The following is a 19770-nucleotide window of genomic DNA, read 5'->3' as shown; positions in this document are numbered from 1 at the left end:
TCATTGGTCCATATTCTGAATCCTCTTTTATCGATAAAAGAGGATTCAGAATATGGACCATTATCAATTCTGAATTCTTTATCTTCGTTAAATATAACAAATAAATTAACTTCTCAAGGATTTACTTTTTAGATTCTTCTTAATACTATGCCGTTCGTTTCTTAATTTTTATGGTATCGTTCGTCAAACGTCTGGTCGTCGCGATAGCATTTACACGAAAACGAGCCTTGAAGTTCGGCTTATGGATGAGAGCGAAGGTGGTCGCGGGTCGCTGCCAACTTCCCCTCGCACTCGCACTCGCATTCTCTACACTCTACAAGGAACGTCTAATCATAGTAGTATGCCATTAATGTTGTGACGTGGTGTTATATATTATTTTTTTAAAACAATATAGATATATATTCGACGAGACACGTGTGCTGCAAAGAAAACGGCAAATATCGCAGGTAAACGATCGCGGAACGGCACATTTTCCTCCGAAATCACCGCCCCGCGTGATCGTCATCGGTACAAGCTCGGAGGTTAGGTCAGATCCTTGGCATAGAACCCGCCGTGCCATGTTGCTTAGACAGGATTAACGATGTAGTATCATCGTCCTTTCCTCGTGACTATTATATAGGAATCATCGCGTGAAATTCGCGCCAGCGATAAGGATCCTTTTTTTCCGATCTTTATCCCGATACGAATATGCATCAGGATAGCGTCAAACCATGCATCTGCAATGTCGCAGTGAATTTAAATTCGTATCAATTACCATAACGAAGTTCTTCGAGAAATTTCCCAATATTTGTCTCTCGGCTGAGTCAATTATTGTTAATTAATGATTAGAGAGGGCATGATAAATTTTCGATCGTATAGATAATAAATTTATGACATTGTTCTTATATGATGGATTTCAAACAATTAGCATCGCAATGTACAAGCTTGGTCACCTTTTGTGGAAAAATATATTCAATTGTATGACTTGTGTATAAAGATAATACAAGTTAAGAAATTTCTCTTGTCTTTTCCAAATCTTTCCCAAATAAAATTGAAAGATTATTTATATATGATTTATATGATTAATAACAATTTATATCTACGTATATACGATTAATATTCTTTATGGACTGATTATCAGGCTTTAATTTGTATAATTTGAAATATAATAACATTTTCTACTTGTAGTAAGAAAAAATGATGCAGGATGAAGACTTAGGTGGTTCTGCGAGACGGAATGTCGTTAGTCAAGGAATAACAAGAATATCGCAGGTTAATATATTTACATATACAGCTTATTTAATATTTTATATAGCAATCTCTATTTCTCTTTTATTTCCTTTTATTTTGAAGTATAATGCTATAATATTGTTATTATATAAAGTAAAATTATAAATGATGAACAAAATTTATATGAATTTGATTTATATTTATATTTATGAATTGCTTTCTCTATCACAATCTATCATTGTCGATCTAGACAGCCATTAATTAAATTTTATTAATCGCATTATACCACAATTTTTTCTATGCTTATGTATATTATATAATTATCACAAAACATTTTTACTATTGCAGATATATCAAAGATATCTAGACCTATGGACACCTCATGCAATATCAAGATGGCTGTTTGCCCTATTCCTACTAGTTCTTTTTATTCTACGTATATTTATATCTCAAGTATAGTATTCTTCATTAAATTGATGAGTTTTATTCATTACAATTGCATCATAATACAGAAAAATTTTGCAGGGATGGTATATTGTTACGTATGCATTAGGAATTTATCACCTCAATTTATTCATAGCATTCCTTACTCCAAAAATTGATCCTGCTATGGATTTTGATGGTAAGCAGTTTGATAGATTTCATATTATTATTTCTCAAATTATATATACAAAGGATTTAATTATTCAATATAAAAAGGATTAAATTATCCAATCTGATTATGTAAGAAATTATATATTGAGATTATATAAGAATTACAAATTAAATTCTTATAGAAATTAATGAGAAATTATATAAAATAAAATTTAGTATAGTTAGTATTATTATTAAGTTAACTTAATCAAGTTTTACATTTAACTTAATGCGATAATTTAATTGAATCTGAAAATTTAATTTTATTTTAAATGAAATTGTAGATGGAGAGGGCCCAGAGTTACCTACAAGATCAAATGAAGAGTTTAGGCCATTTATCAGAAGATTACCTGAATTTAAATTTTGGTACTCAGTAACAAAGTCTACAGTTGTTGCCATGATATGCACACTATTTGATTGCTTTAATATACCAGTATTCTGGCCGATACTTGTTATGTATTTCATAACGTTATTTTGTATCACAATGAAGCGGCAAATAAAGGTAAGGAAATAGTAACTTATATCATCTTTTTACAAAGATTTTTATAAAATTTTAATTATTTTTTATTTTATCTACTTTGCATTATTTCAATATAACAGTCATTGAAAGATTGCATATAGTAAACTTAATATTGTATTAATAATTACAAAATAAGAAAGATTTTGTATATATAGATTTATGAAAAAAATATTTTGTTGAAAGTAAATAAATCTTTTTTGTAAAATAATTTTCGTTTCTGCAAATATAGTCAATAAATCCTCTTTTATTTGATTATATTTATTTAATCTTTATTTTTTAATCATAAATGTTTTGATTGAACGCAGTTTTTTTTCTCCTTGCAGCATATGATTAAGTATAGATATCTGCCTTTTACTCATGGCAAACCAAAATATCAGAACCATGAAGATACCTCACGGTTGATATCGTCAAAATGAATAGAAGTAAAGATACATTGTGCCTGTGCAGGCGTGTAAGCGTATAGATTTCAATTTCTTCTAGTACAGCGCAAGGAACATTAAAAGAAAACAGAAGAGAGAGAGAGAGAGAGAGAGGGAACTGAAAGAGAAAAATTTTTCTTAACACTTAAAAAGAAAGGATATCGCCTTGTATGAAAAAGAATCATGAAAGCGCATAACTCTTGATTATATAATATACGGTATAATAATTGAATTATATAATATCTTAATATATTTGTATCATAAAACTTGTACAAAGTATTGTTAGCTCTTATCTCATTAAAAAAAAAAGAAAATATCATGCATAGCAATTGATATCGGATGCAGTTGTCAATGTAATACACTGTGAATGAATGTAAGAAATTCGTATGCATACAAGATGTTATTATAATTAAATTTGTTTCTAACTTTAGGGAGTATCGTTTCCTGACGTGTACATTCCATGTGATTTCTTTGTATTTTTAAGATAAGCTATTTTTTCTCAATTTTCATTAAGATAATTAGTCTATATCGTCGTCTTAATTGAGAAGCAGTAGAACACAAAATATCCTGCCGTCCATTTCAAAGTTATTAATATATCAAAAGGAGAATTGAAATCATAAAATGTAAAATGTAAGTTCAGATTTTTACTCTGACGAATTAATTAATTTTAATTCTTTCTTGATAAAAATTATTTTGCTGATCTATAATAATTTAATCCATTTTCATTATAATATTATTTTATATTTAAAAGTTTTAAGACAAAAATTAAAGAAAAATCATTAAAAATATCATCTGGTTTTTAAATGTTCATAGAACTAAATGAATAGTGTTAATATTAATAGAATGTTAAATTAATCTAACAGAATTATAATTATTTACATTACTTTTATGAAAAAAAATTACTTTGATATAATTTGACATACTTTTAAAGAAATTCATTAATGTTAAATGAAATTGGATCAATATATTTATTTTTGATATTTTTGAAGAAATTGATTAAAAAATAAAACGTGTGTGTGTGTGTGTGCGCGCGCGCGCGCGCACACACACACATAATTATGCTATATAATAATATATAATTTATATATGTAATTTTATATATATATATATAAAGATATATTAAGATTCTACTCTCCTCATAAGTTTAATATTAAAATAATTCACTTTAATACACATATTTTAATATTAATAAGAGAATATTTTTATAACTGGATAATATTTTTAATATATTAACATTTTTGATAAAATTAAATTCATATAAAAAAACTTTATTACCATATTATATTTTTTTTAACGGATTAGTATTATTTTGCATTTCGTGGCTTCAGAATCTCCTATTTCATATATAATTTAATAATAGGTCATGAAAATGCACTCGTACAGCTCTCGAAGTTTTCTCTTGGACATTCATACAATAATATAAATATACAGCCGAACAATAATATGACGGTATATTGAGAAGATCTGCTTGTTAGGATACATGTAGTTATTTTACACTAGCATACTAATTACAATTCTTTTAAACATCGAATATAGAAAATATACGTTTATCCGAAAATATGTAATGAAATATTTAAGTGGGAAATATTTTTTAAAATCAATTTTGCGTCTTTGAATTGTTTTTGAATTTATTTTATAATTTTAATATCTTTAAAAAAAATGCAATAAATTGTTTAATAAATTATACTGTATCAAATATATATATTAACTATTAACATAGAAATATTGTTGTTATAATATTCAAAATTATACCACATGTTTTTAATTTAATGCATTAATAATATGTTTGCACTATATTTTTCTCGTACTTCGTGTATTCTAGGATTAAAAACGAGAGATCGGATAAATATGCTTTTTACACTGATGAATTTGTGCTATAACAATTATGCGCTTTATACATTGTGAGAGAAACGATGCTCGTGAAACTAAGGTTTATATAAAAAGAATTTTGGTATAAAAATTTTTATAAACGAGAATATGAGGCGATTGGATTTATTTCACTGTATATAGCTGAATACTTGTACACAAACTATCTGTTTTCAGACAACAATTACACAAATTGCAACTGCTGATGTACATGTATAAAATGTAAACAGAAAACACGTTCTTAAAAATCAAATTTTATATCAACATTAAATATTACATTGTCCAAAGATATATAGCGAAACATGTAGTTGTATGAACGATAAGCCTTTTTTATTTCCGCAAGTCTTATTTATGTGACTGATATATATGTATATGTATGTACATTTTTAACAAATGTTCTGCGGAACTTTATCAAAATTTGTGTGTTGGCTTATTCTATATTTTATTGTGTGAAAAATATTGATTGATTTAAAATATGTGTAAAAAAAGAATAAAATTACTAATGATGACCAGGTACAGTTTTTTGCACGTTTTATAATTCATAATATATCTATACAATAATCTCGATTCTTTTGTTTTAAATATTATAATAAAATCAATTATTATATTATATATTTATAGGATTGTAAAGAAAAATGATTATTTTTTTTACATATATATAAAAGAAAGTTTGTTTTGTTTTGATATGAGTATGTATAATTTTTATGTATATTATTATGTGTATAATTTGTTTCTCTTAATATATTATATTTATAAATATATATTTATAAATATATATTTATTATAAAAAAGATATTTATTGGACTTACTGTTAGAATGCATGTAATATCTTTAAAACACTTTTAATAGTGATTGTTATAAGTCTTCAATTTTTTTAACTATAATTTTCAACACTTCTTGAAACTAATTATATAAAGTTTAAACATATACAGATATTTTTTTGTACAATGTCACACACACGTACACACTAGAACGCTGTGATATAGTTTATAGTAGAACATCAAATTATTCGGAGAAGCGATTATCAATAACAAATGTATCTTCTTTACATTTGTTCGGATAATTGAAATATTTTATTAATTAACGGTAACATATTACATATAATCTTATCTATATACTGCTTTTATATTTGCCTTATGTAATGTTCCCTTCTTCAATGGTCTTAATCTTCTGTTAATGAGAAATTTTGCTTTCTTTCGTAATTAAAGGATAAAGAAGAGAGAGAAGCACAATTAATTGTCTCTACCGATATGAATACTATATCGTGGCATCGCGCGCGAAAGACTTAATTTTATAAAACATTAAAGGATATATCAAATTTTATTAGAAAATATATCTCACGCATTAATTTATAATAGCAATCCAAATAAATGTTACACCTAAATATATATAATTATATATCGAAATAATGCGGCGCTTATCGTCATTCAGCTTGAGATGGAATTATTAATTTTTTGTCACTTTATATATATATATGGAAAAAGAGATTAGATTAGAAACGACGAAATATAAAAAGATAGACATTTTGTCACAGACAATTGCCAATTAAATTAATGGTTGATTAAGTTAGTTGAAATTTAGTCAAAGTGACTCACTTTTTACCGATGCTGTTCAATGGTATGCAACATTCACCTAATCTTTATTTATAACTAATCGAAGATAATATAAATTATTGTAATAATCACATAATAATGATTGCAATAATAGATGTATAATAATATTTGCTATTAAAATTCAATTCTACAAAATAAATTTCTGTCGATTCTTCTTAATGTACTTTTTCAGTTATATAAAAAAATTGAGATTCTCTCTGAGATTATATATATTATATCAGATTGTTTCTTATGAACTGGAATGTTCACAAAACATTGGAATCAAATAAAAAATTTACGTGGCTTATGCCAGGAAGTCAATCTTATATTCATATACATTCGCGAAGATCTCAAATGTCAGATTGATTATTTATTAACTTATGAATAAAAAAACAATGTTTTCGGTATATGTATATTTTATAATATAAATCTATGTGATCAATTATAACGATATACGAGAAAACTAATTTATTTTAATGTATATATATAGTACAAATATTTACAATTTCTCGCTTTCAGTCAAAAATTAGGGCTGCAATGGAAAGCTAAGAATCTTAATAATGATATAAAAATATCGAAGAAATTTTTTCAAATTTTCAGGTTACTATCATTGTCGGTGAAAAATTATTTCGTTATTATTGCATTCTTCATCTTGAGAAGAGTCTATGCCTGAAGATCTTAAAAAAATACGGCAAATTTTCAAATTTTTCACATAACTGCAAGCTATTTATGAAAAATGCAGTCAATCGATGATAAAATCTGCTGCGATGCAACGCGACGCGAGATTTGTTTTAAGTAGTATACAAAATGTTACTTCTGGACCACGGCAATTGGGCAAATGAAAAAAATTACCAAAGAAAAGATCTAAAATCCACTAAAATTTATCAAAAAGGAGTTAAAATCATGCGAAAATCTCTCTTTTTTGAAACACCCCAAAAGTACCTCAAGAAATAAAGACCACCAAAAATTAAGCAAAAATCAAAAGAAAAAAATGTTTGATAGCCATTGGGCCAGGTCAGGCTTTGCGGACATTTTAGGAAATTCGTTTGTGAAATCTGAGATACAAGAGCCATTTTTGGGATGGTTGAAAAAGAGGGACTTTCGCATTTTAACTCCTTTTTGATAAATTTTAATGGATTTTAGATTTTTTCTTTAATTTTAGCCATTTTTTTCATGTGCCCAATTGCCGTGGTCCAGAAGTAACATTTTGTATACTACTGTTTTACATCGGAATTCCTCTCGCGAATCTTGTCTCATTCGTTGAGGTCTTCCGAAATAGCATTCTTGGACTTATCGAGAAACGTCGTGGTGGAATTCGGACCTATCACTGTCGTAGTGGTGGTTTCACTTACTGTGGATTCCCGCTTTTGGTACGGATTCGACGGTTGACAGTATAACCTGCACCGTGGATGAAAAAAAAGACCTATGTTGTATAAGAATTTAATTCCTAAAATAAATCCTAAGCTAATTGGATCTTGTATTCCACAAAGAATATTATAATTTTTTTTAAATTAAACTGCGTTTCTAATGCTCAAAATTATCATACAGCATTTTAGAAAAGTTTTGGTCTCATTATTCTCTTTTGAACGGATTATGTGTTATATTTTCATCTTTCGTGATACGTGATACGTGAAACAAGTACCTTATGCTTTCCGTTCTTGAACGGGGCGACCAGTTGTTATAATACCTCTGATGATTGCCAAGATTTCGCGCGGTGCTCCATCGTGAGAAATGATGCCTGACTGTATTCTGCACTTCCGTATTAAGAAAACAGTAAAACAACGCAACAAAGAATCCCTGAAAAAAAGAATTAATATATTATTCAAAATACACAATTTTTAAATTTTTTTTAAAATTAGATTGTTCTCTAAGGTGCTCTTATTTAAAGTTTTCTTCTTTTTTCTGTGCAATAAAAAAATGTAACCAATTGGAAGAAAATTTTTTGAAAAGCCCAATAATAGAATCGAGTCGCGAACGTTTGATTTGATTAATATATTTTTAATTTGTGCCCGCTTAAATTCTATTATTTACGCATTTTTCACGTTACGTGTTACTGTCTCTTCACCTGCGAAGAAAGCAGCACCGCACGCGCATAGGAGAATATATTTGCGAGCTGGCCTTGGGTGGGTCCCGCTATGACCAGCACGTACGTCACTCCCAGAAGTGGTATTAACACTAAGAGAGCTTTACTGGCTTTCCGATATTGCTGCGTCTCCACGTTATTAGCAGACCATAGTTTTGTTATCAACACCTGTACACGATATTTGCAGTTAGAAGAACAATGGAGTTAACCATATTTACGCAAATAGAATTTTCCATTCTCGTTTTATTATTTGAATAAAAAGCGCTTGTTCTTCGTGCATTTACGCTTTACGGCCCCAAGTTACGACTAAAAGTTTCAACGCGCGCTGGAGAGGCAATTTATCGTCGGATACACGCGAACGAACACATTGGCCCCTTTATCGCGCTTCTCGGCGGGAAATCACTGATTGCATTAAACTGCAACGTTATTCGTTACTATTTTATTCGCCTGTGATTGGAAAATATTTGTCAAAGTTCTTTTTAATCGAAAATACTTTATTTCAAAACAGTTTTCAATGTCTATATTTTTTAATTATCAATACTACATTTGAGATTTTCTTCACACTGCTCATCTTTTGACTCCTATTGCTAATCAATTGCAAGGCGCTATTTATTATGACGGGGGAAAAAACGCGCATGGGCATTTTATAAGGATTGCTGATAATTTTGGCATAGAAAAAAAATAAAATGTGAAACACACAGGTAATAAATATTGCGATAGAATAATTTTTATAAATGATAGTGTTTGTGAAAAGCGTGAATAGCACTCCAGCATTATTTTTAGCGACGAGATGCTTACCCGCATAATCATGAAAAGGAATATCATATTCACTGCGAGGACTGTTATAGCGGGTGCTTGATAAAACCAGTCGTAGGGATGTGGTATCATCCAGGGACAGTGCCTCCAAAGCGCGACTTCCTGTCAGGAAGGATTATCGTGTCCTAATTAATTAAAGCTAGAGTATTGAAATATCAATAGATGTTTCTGTAACGAGGAATCAAGCTCGATACATACGCTAAGCTTCATAAATAATACATTATATAATAGACACTTCTTCATAATGCATCGCGTGTTGGAATATTATATATTGATTTTTTTATAGCATTAATAAATTTAGCAATTTACAAGATTTTTTATTTTTATCTGATATAATATTTTCAATGTAATATTAATTAAATATTATATATATTATAATATAATATCAATTAAAAATATTTTTGTAATTAATTCTCCAATTATAAAAATTTGTCAAAGTAAATTTTATTTGAAATTAACTAAAAATTTTATCTCATGTACTGTCTTTGAAATCTAAATCCGAAAAATCTTTACTTTTAATTGCTTATAACTTAAAAAAATCCACAAATCCCTCGATTCAAAAATTACGTATGAATAAAAAAATTTCATCAAGAGATTTTTCTTACGAAAAAGTGAACGATCTTATCGAGCATCCGAATATACGTCAATAATATATATCGATGTGAAATCATTCCGGCCACGTGGATGTTACACTCCCTCCCGCCCCATTTCCTCCCCCGTGTGTCTCATCCTTGTCACGTACTTGGACGTGTTAATAGGCAAGCGTGGCTGAAATTTTGATAAGTACTTTCGGCGCCATCCGTTATCGGTTCACGTCGCTTATCGGGAAATGAAAGATTTCGACGTGCAATGAGACGGAAATTCGCTGTCGGAGATTCACGTTCGAGACGATGTCTCGTTTATATTCATACCTGATTAACCTGGTTCACGACGTGGTTCATGACTTTTTGATCGAGCGATTTGGCGATTCCCCACATTGCTATTACAAGAATCGGAACACCTGAACAAAAAATTTATGTATCTTTCATTTATTATTATCTTTTTAATTATACAAGATAAATCACGCACAGAAAAAAGATAACGGTAACAAAAATATTCCATTTTGCGCGATTCATCTTTTGCCTAATCGAATAACAATTTATATAAGCTAATTTAAATATTGAAAACAAATAGGATCTATATTTCTTAAACAGAATTAAAAGGGTGCTCCTTTTTTGAGCAAGAAATAAGAAAAGTCGGAAAGTCTGACACGTGTCAATGTTAGTCGGAAAGTCTGACACGTGTCAATATTATTTTCTTATATTTCAGCAGAAATGATGATTTTAACTAATGCATCTTCGCAGCCGATTTTTGTTTATTTGTCTGTCGAAGTAGCCACTTACAGAAGATTGTAATACTTAATTAACTTTATTACTTTTAGGATTTTTCCAATATATTTTAGAGAGAGCAAATATAACATTGCCTAATCGATAACACATATATTAATAATATATAATAGTATAATAATAATATAAAAATCGGAAAATTTAGTATTAAAAAAAATATGCAAAATATCTATTTAAAATAAATAAATACACACACACACAATTATATAATATGTACAAATTATATATAAATTATATATATATATATATATATATATATATATATAAATTTTACTTTTAACAAATAAAATTTTATAATTAAGCTTTCTCTGCTCATAAAATCTTCTTATGTAATTAATACTGATTAAATGCAAATTTAAAAGCTATTATGAGTACGTTTGAACGTTAATCACTTACCCCAGCCGATCACTAGGCAAAGTCTCAACTTGATATTGTCGCCGGTGAACGTTTTCACGACCAACAAATATAGATATAGACCTATGAATGCAAAGTACTTTGATTTAAAAAGTATACGATATTCTTTTCACGTTATTTATTGTATTAATCATGACGTTTTTATATATCTTTTCAATCTATAAATTTTGTCTTTTTTAAGATATATGCAGACGATGCTCTTGCAATATTTTATTTTTCATGTATAATCAAAGAGCAAGATATTGACATATATCTTGACATATATAACATGTATAAAATTTCCAAATTTGTTTTCACTCACCTTCGACGAACATCCAGAAAAAGTTCGTCAAATGAAAGTAATGAAGAAGCGAAAAGAGCGTCACGCAAGTTGGTATATTTGATTGCATGGATACCTAGAAATTGTATAAAAATCATATAAAAATAGAATAACAATGTTCAGAGAGATAATTTTATCTTGTGTGAATTTTAAATTATTAATTTACGAGGAGATTTCTAAAATTACATCGATCCATTTTTCGCTAATTTTTGTCCAAAACATGTTCACTTGCCATGTATATTTATAATACTTTAAATAATTTTTGATATAATGCAATAATAAAACACAAATATGAAAACCGCACACTTTGTTATAAACATAGTAGTGTTTGAGATTTATAATACTGGTATTAATTTTAGTTGAATCAAGCAATGCTTTTAATTCGTATAATTTTGTAATTTTAAATTAGACTGGAAATTAAAAAGTTCATTAATTTAATTATAAAATTTTTTATATAATATTATATTTATATGACTTTTAACAAGTTAAATTATCTGATATTGTTTCCTTTTTCCATTTTCAAAAATAAAATTTACTGTTTAAATATTATATTTTTCTACCTCTTTCTCAAAAATAAAAAAATTAATATTTAAAACAAAATAGAATATATAATTTTAATCTCTTTCTTCCTTTTTCCTTTCTTTCTCTCTCATGAAGAGTAGAAATCTATCAATGTTGTTATAATTTTGATGTAATATGCTTTTAAAGAATACCATTAAGAAGTATGTTGATCGTAATTAATTTTTTGATGTTTGTTAAAGAAATGAGGATGAAAACACGTTATAAAATTTAATCTGCAGCTGAATATAATAGAGGAAAACGTAGTCGATGGGGATAACCGTGCGACATTTGTTAGTGACATACGCAGCGAATTGATCCAACAAGTGGAAAAGCCTTTTATCATTTTGTACATCTCTCTCTTTCTGATTCAACCAATAATAAAAACTAATGCGGCGATTTTTTTTCATTTTCCCTCTCTTTTCCGCGCTAATATTGAAAGATGCTGATAATTATGAAAATTAGAAGAAACTGATAATTACAAAGAGAGATATGCAAAATTATGTAGCGAAATAAATTAAACAGATGAAACAAAAACTTCTTACAAATTTGTAAACAAGTATAACATGTTAAATCAATTGTTTGTTATTTTATCATATTTGTGCATCAAAATATTCTAGAAAAATATATAATTTTTTTCATGCTCGAAATAATAATCCATGTTTATATTTTTTTCTCTCTTTTTTTCTTTTTTTCCGCCCTCGCTCTTTATGGTAAACTAATTTTAACGGTCAAAGCAAGTAATGGAATTAATATTGTAACATGATTGATCAGACGCAGCGCTTCATTAAATTTAAAATAATTTTGCACAACGTAACCGTTATATAATGTACTAAAATTATCAATTAATAATGAAGATTCAAACTGAAAAAAGGATATTTAAAAAAGTCGAAGTCAATGAAGCATATTAAATTTGTTCGATTATTTATAATTCGAGAATTCATGAAGAGCATCTGTTTAATTAATATTTTCCGGTAAATAAACAAAGATTTGCAATGGAAAATGCGGATTTAATTATAAAATGCTGTTAGTAATGTTAAAATATATGTTTACGATATTGAACATTTTATGATAAAGACATATTGTACAGAATGATATTATAATGATATATGAAAATTTGTAAATGTGTGTGTTATAGAAAAATATTAAAATATTATGTATATATAATGAAAATTGCTAATGTTGTAAAAATATGGAAAATTGATAAGAATGTTTTACAAATATACATATATATATATATATATATATATATATATATATATATATATATATATATATATTACTATATTAACAAATATAATTTCTTATAATAAAAATATTAGTTGTTTACCTGCATTACAGTAGTTAAAATCCACGTCAAGTCAGCCATGATATATGTGAACATTAAATTTGTGTGTATGTTGTTTCTAAGACACCGTAACTCTCTGTAAGAAGAGAAAAATATGAATAAAAAATTTAAAAACTAATTTTCTACTAATTAAAAATTAACCAAATAATTTTTAAATGAGTTGAATATTTAAAAATAGTAGTTTAAAATGGTTAATATTTTGTATACGATGTGTACAAAGTATCATACACATACACACACACACAAAATTATCCCTATAAATCCACCTATTCATGGATTCATCGGATCTAAATTCGATTTTTATTTAACATAACTTTGTCATCTTTTTGCATCTTCTTTATTCTTTCTTATATGTTTTGATTTTTAAAAAATCATTATTCATATAATATTATCGTAACTTTATTTAAGTAAAATTTAAGTAAAATCGCGTTTGAATCCATCTTTTAAAAGTTCTTACATAATTCAATAAGCAATTCACATAAACATTCGAATTACTTCGAATATATAATCGAAAAATCTAAAAGAGATATTAAGGATTTATAAACTTTATAAAATAATCAAAGATTTTTTAAACATTTAAGATTTCTTTAAGACTTTTATTTTTTTCTTTAACTTTACTTTATTTTAACTTTTTCTCAGAATTTCTCGATTCGAATAATATATTCGAAACAATTTGAGATTTTTATTATATATTTATTATTTGAAGTAATTCGACTATATCTGTTTGAACAAATTTCATCCATCCTAGCACTTTTGTTCGATGTAGAAATTTCTTTCTTAAAGTTCTTTCTGATCCTGCTGACTATCGGAAAAGTTAAATAAGTTTTATCTTATTTAGGCCTGTATTATCTTTAGCGCAGCAATTTTTAACGTATGTCATTTTGGACGGATCACTCGAATAAATTGCAGACAAAACTAGACACATTACAAAATGCTGAGTTATCAAAATCATTACCCATAGCTACTATTAATAGTTCATTCATAAATATTTGTAATTGATAATACTTAGATATCTACACGCTATTATATCCAAAATTAATGACATTAAAGACTCTAGAATTTGGAATATTTCCATGTGCGACATGCAGTTAATATCTAGAATGCTACGCGGTAGTGGAACGATCTGTGAATTGTGAAACAAACCGAACCGACCACGAATGCATTTCGAAGAGAATTAGTGCCGCTAGCGAAAATCTGCTTCTGCTATTCACTCCAAGATCTCGCATCATATCGGAAGCAACGAAGTGTAACAAGTCGAAAATCTAAAACGTAGAAATATCTGTTTAAAACCCCTTTTTCTCTCTGCATGAGCAAAATAACACCCAATATTCATAATCTCTCTTTTTTTCAGTGAGCCTTATTTCAGTTTTCCTCTCTTTCTCTCTCTCTCTCTCTCTCTCTCTCTCTCTCTTTCATCTTTTGAATAAAATTACAATGTAAAAATGAAAAAAAAGCTGTCAAAAACATTAATAGCCCCAATAAATTTTAATATTAAATTATAATTAAAAAGAATCTTTCTTGTTATGTCAGAAAAGTCGAAGAATGCAATCTAAAACTTAAAGTACGAAAATTTCAGGTTCCACTGAAATTTCACTTACTTGTAATAGATAAATATGCAGACTGCGACGATTAAAGTGAATAAGGACAAGCCATAGCCGATGAAATATAACGTAGTCGATATTTCCACCCCAAGCTCGATCGCCGGTAGCCGTACGTCCCGACACAAAGAATAATTGGAGTAATTGTCCCATGTTCCATTGGGCCAACACCACCGACTGGCATTTTCTGTAAACATAATGGATCTTTCAGTAAGTAAACTATACTGACAATATGAAAAAAATTTCATCAAAGTTATAGTGTTTTAAGGTACACATATATCTTTCAGATATAGTCACTTTTTCCTATATAAATTTTACCTATATATGTGTATAATATTGATTAGCATGATTACGATCATTGTATTCGCGATATGACTATAAATATATACGTTAAAAAATATACAATTTTAAAAATAATTTGCTGCCACCAAATCCTTTTTTCTTTTAAAAAAAGAACGCAAATGTGTCTTCTCAAAATATTTCAATTTTATCTATACACACACACACAATCCCATTTTTAATCATATTATTAATAATCATCTATCACTTTTTATGCGCTTCATCTTATATGTGTGTATATACAACTAATATATGCATATACATCATTATGTAAAAGTGTTACGTGTGAATGAAACACAATATTCTTTTACTCATACATAATTTACGACATTTAATTCTTTCAGATGTCTTGCAAAGTACGCGAAAATACCTCAGTATTAATAAAATCAAACAATCTCACTTTTAGAAAATATCGAAAAAACTAATATTTTTGTTGCAAAACATTTGTGTGATGTTATCTTTTTTAATAAACTCGACACGAGAGATGCATCGTTGTTATCTAAACACAAATATTCGAGCGTATCGTACACGTTTAAACGGCTGACAAGATCGCAACATTCCCGGTAATTTTTCACGCAGCGTCGCTGGACCAGGTTGCAGATATCGTCTGCGTTGCATTATTCACGACCACAAAGAAAAACGTTGAACAAATCGATACGCGGAGAGGTCGTCTGTATGCTGTTGCAGCAGCAAAAGTAGTAGCGTTAAAGTGTCGCATATTAATATCTTTCTTAATCTGATCACATTTAAGAAAGCTATTGACAGCGGACCACTATGGTAATATTAAGATCATGAAAAAATTAATTAATAAAATTACTTGCTAAATAAAAATATGAACATCATCTTCATACACAAAATTTTTAGAAAGAATCCAATTTTGATATAGATTAATTAACCATCAACTCTAATGTGTCTTCATCTCTTTTCCTTCTAATAATATTATTAAATATGTAAGTAATTAAATCTTATCTATTTAATTATTTTTTTATTAAAGTTAAAAAAATTAATTGTTATGTTTTGTAAAGTTATAAAAATTAAGCTGCCTTCATGAAATTCCTTTCTATTAGAAACAAACATTTCTAATTTACCTTGGCAATCTTTAAATATTATATGTTCCATGTCATTATTTAAACACATATAATAAATTTTGCGTCATATAAATTATAAAAAATTAAATTTAACTGCGATTGTGAGATCATCAGTAGAGTAGTGATATAATTATTGATTGTATGTGCAATAAGAGATATTAATTAAGAAAAATTTCAAATGCTTTTCACACTCGTACACGCGTGCAAATCGAATAGCAATTGATTATCGAGCAACGCGACGACGCGATGAGATAAACGAATTATCTTGCTCCATTTATTCGTAATCGATTATTGGAGAGTTTCTTGCTTGTTTTATGGATCTTTTTCTTATCGTAACTTACAAAACATTGATTTAAACGAAACAAACATTGATTTAAACGAAATATAATGCGTAAACAATCGACAACACGCAACACAGTTTAGTCTTTTCTTTAAATTGTAACAATAATTTTGTTTTTTTGAAAATTTTTTAAAAATTTTAATATATTTCTGGAGGTGTATCTGTGTATATATGTGTGTAAATAAGATAGAAAGAAAAAATAAAATAACTTTAAAAAATTATTTATCGCTAAAATTATTCTATTCATAATAAAATTTTCATTCCAACGACAAAATGAGACTCTTTAACAGGTTCAAATCTAAATAAAGCAAAGGTTAAAATATATATAATAGGATTCTAAATTCACCGCACGATTTCTGACTAATGATGTTAACTGTGATCCCTTCATTATTATTAAGAGTAGATCAGTAGTGTATATCCTCGCCTCAAAATAACGATCGACTATTCGTAACGACGTTTTGTTTTAAGAAAGTTAGCAAAACTTGTTAGCGCGTTTATTTATTACATGAAGCTTCTCACATAATAACGAATGCCACGAGACTGCCCAAAATGCGTCAGAAAGTTTCGTAATTATTCTTGGAAATTAATGATACGCACTTCATTGAAAATCCTCATGAAAACTATTAACTTACAATGAGAGAGAACTACGCCCATCGTAGTTTTAATTAGTATGATAATATTGATTTTAGAAATTGCTTAAAGAACATATCTCAAAGATCTTTTTTCAGTAGATATATGTATTTCAGTAGATAGATATAAAATGTATAAATATTAAAATAATAAAGTGATATTAATAATTAGTATATGTGCGTGATCTGTAACTATTTCTCAGTATATAAAATGTAATGTCAAATATATAAAGTATTTTAGATAAAAAAAACTATATATATAAAACACACGTCGAAGGAAGGAAACTACTATAGAGAAAAGTATTTCTGTAATATATAAATTTTGCCTGTTTAAAAAATAATTAAAAAAAGTATTGCTTCAAAGTATATATATTATTATTTTATTATTATTACTATTATTAGTACTATTATTATTATTACTGTTATTATTATTGCTGTTATTACTCTTATTATTACTCTTATTATTATTATTATTATTATTATATTGAATGGATTTTATTAAATAATTTCTTCTTTGTTAAGAATCGCAAATAATTTTTCATAATTTTTCGATGCGCTCTATTTGCTGAAAAGTGCATTGTAATCGAAATAATCATCGGGATTTTATTTCCATTTAAAGTACGTGCACTGTACTCGAATTTCACGATCGTATATATAATTATGTTCAAGTTCCGTATTCAAATTATAAAAACATCGAATAAAATCTATCAATATATACTACGCGAATATAAGAAGAAATTATTTTAGCTTTTCTCTCACAAGAATCGATGAATGATTATATTCCCAGAGATATATTATAGATAATTTTAGATATTTTATAATGAAACAGAGAGAAAAAGAGAGACATGCATTTTCCTCTCTCTCTCTCTCTCTCCCTTTGTCTTTTAATAATTTCTATTTAAATTTTAATCTGCTTTAATCAAATTAGATATTTTAAACACATATTAAATCCATATTTATTAATTAATAACTTAATGCATTAATATGCATACAATAAATATGGATGCAATAGAGCGAGGATATATATAGAGAATAAACTTGGCGTAATAATTAGACGTTGTACCGGTGATGATCGCGATCATATGCACAGTTAGTACCCTAAGGATATAACAGCAACCGAGAGAAACTCTCTGTGTTGTGAGTAATAACTGTAATTATGTTTTGCAATAAGTGAACATGTGCCTGTGCATATATTGATATTGCGTGTAAATCACAATGGCTAATTCAAGTAACTGAATATAATAGAAAAACATTATTTATAATTTAACAAGTTTAGAAAAAAAGGAAAGATAAGTACAAACATTCTTAATACATATCTAAAGCATATAAACAAATTCACGAGTTACGTTCGTTTATTTAATAGCAATTTCTAGTATATTTATATGAATAACAATATCATTTTTAAATAAATTATTTAAACGTTATTCGCGCGCGCAAATAATAATTATTAACTTTAATGTAAACATTTTATTAATATTTCGGATACTGAGTATGCGTCAAGAACGATTACTGCATTCGTAGATCTTTTGCGTTCGTAGATAAGGATTACGGATGAATCTATTTTTGATCTAATCGCAAATGCATAGTCGCTAATGTTTCATCACTGATAAAAAACCTAACATAAACATACATACATATATGTATATACACATTATGAGATCATTTTTTTAAACGATTTTTCTCCTCGGTGCATTTCCTGCTTATTTCCCAGGAGCACGTATGCGAACTTGCCAATCTATTTTTCATTTATAATTGCCAGCATCTATTTTAACGTTTTTTAACGTTATTTTCATCGCAATAATGAAAGATATTTAGGTATTGATTCAATAATCAATAATAGAAAACATATGAATGAATAAGAGAAAATACTGTTACTCTGTTAAAGTAGCGTGCTAAAAGATGCAGATAGTTCAATAAATCACGAAGAGATGAGGATAAACGACGAGAAGATATTTTCACGTGAGAAAAACGAATAAAGAATTTAAACAAAATTTTTCTATCGATCGTGTAATTAAAAAAAAATATCAATATAATGTACTTCCATTTATTATATTTCTGTATATGATTTCTGTATATTTATTATATAGTTTTATTATGCATACATTATGTATAATTAATTCAATATATTAACTTAAAGATGTACCTTAATATTTTTTATTTAAAATTTACATTATTTTATTCATATTATTTAACATACAACAAATAATTTTTCAAGTTTATTCAAGAATATTTAATAAAAGGGGATAAAAATAATAAATTCTCTAGTCTACAGGGGATAAAAATAATAAATTCTCTAGTCTTCTTTTTACCGAGTCCTTGTATAGAAAATATTACGCTTCTTTTCAACTTATTAGGATGTCCACACATATATTCAAATCTTATAAACAAATTCTCTAAAAATATTTTGATTCTAGGTATTTTTATTTAAAATTCCAGATAAAGAGGATATGTTAAAGATTCGTTGGAAGTTTCTAAAATTTTTTTATATGCGTCTTTTAAATATTTTTTATTCATACAAAGAAAAAAACACAGAGCTTTTTAAGTTTCAAATGCTAGATTTGTAAATATACAGATTAACTTTCGTAAGATATGTATTTTTCATTTGCATAAAATT

General features: G+C 27.4%; 2 protein-coding genes across 9 annotated transcripts in view; one reads left to right on the top strand and one right to left on the bottom strand.

Annotated features, from left to right (window-relative positions):
- The first annotated feature begins 287 nt into the window (after positions 1–287).
- LOC145962714 (protein RER1) lies at positions 288–3211 on the top strand. The gene is made up of 6 exons (XM_083083989.1): positions 288–446; positions 1168–1251; positions 1558–1662; positions 1735–1831; positions 2127–2344; positions 2686–3211. Exons 2-6 carry the CDS (start codon positions 1177–1179, stop codon positions 2776–2778), a joined length of 588 nt encoding a protein of 195 aa, XP_082940115.1. The 5' UTR covers positions 288–446; positions 1168–1176; the 3' UTR covers positions 2779–3211.
- Positions 3212–4757: 1546 nt separating this feature from the next.
- Positions 4758–19770, bottom strand: part of Dh44-r1 (Diuretic hormone 44 receptor 1) — a 59372-nt gene continuing 44359 nt past the window's right edge. For 6 of the 8 annotated variants that reach the window (XM_083083983.1, XM_083083980.1, XM_083083982.1 and 3 more), the window contains 9 exons: positions 14761–14947; positions 13145–13238; positions 11239–11332; positions 10920–11000; positions 10050–10138; positions 9121–9240; positions 8305–8490; positions 7882–8036; positions 4758–7637 (listed from right to left, as the gene is read on the bottom strand). In XM_083083983.1, the coding sequence (XP_082940109.1) occupies positions 7493–7637; positions 7882–8036; positions 8305–8490; positions 9121–9240; positions 10050–10138; positions 10920–11000; positions 11239–11332; positions 13145–13238; positions 14761–14947 (1151 nt within the window). In that variant the 3' untranslated portion in view covers positions 4758–7492. The remainder of the gene's footprint in view (positions 7638–7881; positions 8037–8304; positions 8491–9120; positions 9241–10049; positions 10139–10919; positions 11001–11238; positions 11333–13144; positions 13239–14760; positions 14948–19770) is intronic. The other 2 variants (XM_083083987.1, XM_083083988.1) reach the window with 2 other exon arrangements.

Source organism: Camponotus vicinus, unplaced genomic scaffold, assembly GCF_025532165.1.
Source record: "Camponotus vicinus isolate PSW18456_S1 unplaced genomic scaffold, iyCamVici1.0 SCAF_12, whole genome shotgun sequence".
Taxonomy (NCBI): domain Eukaryota; kingdom Metazoa; phylum Arthropoda; class Insecta; order Hymenoptera; family Formicidae; genus Camponotus; species Camponotus vicinus.
The sequence above is the reverse complement of the archived record's forward strand: the minus strand, read 5'-3'. Positions and strand labels throughout refer to the sequence as shown.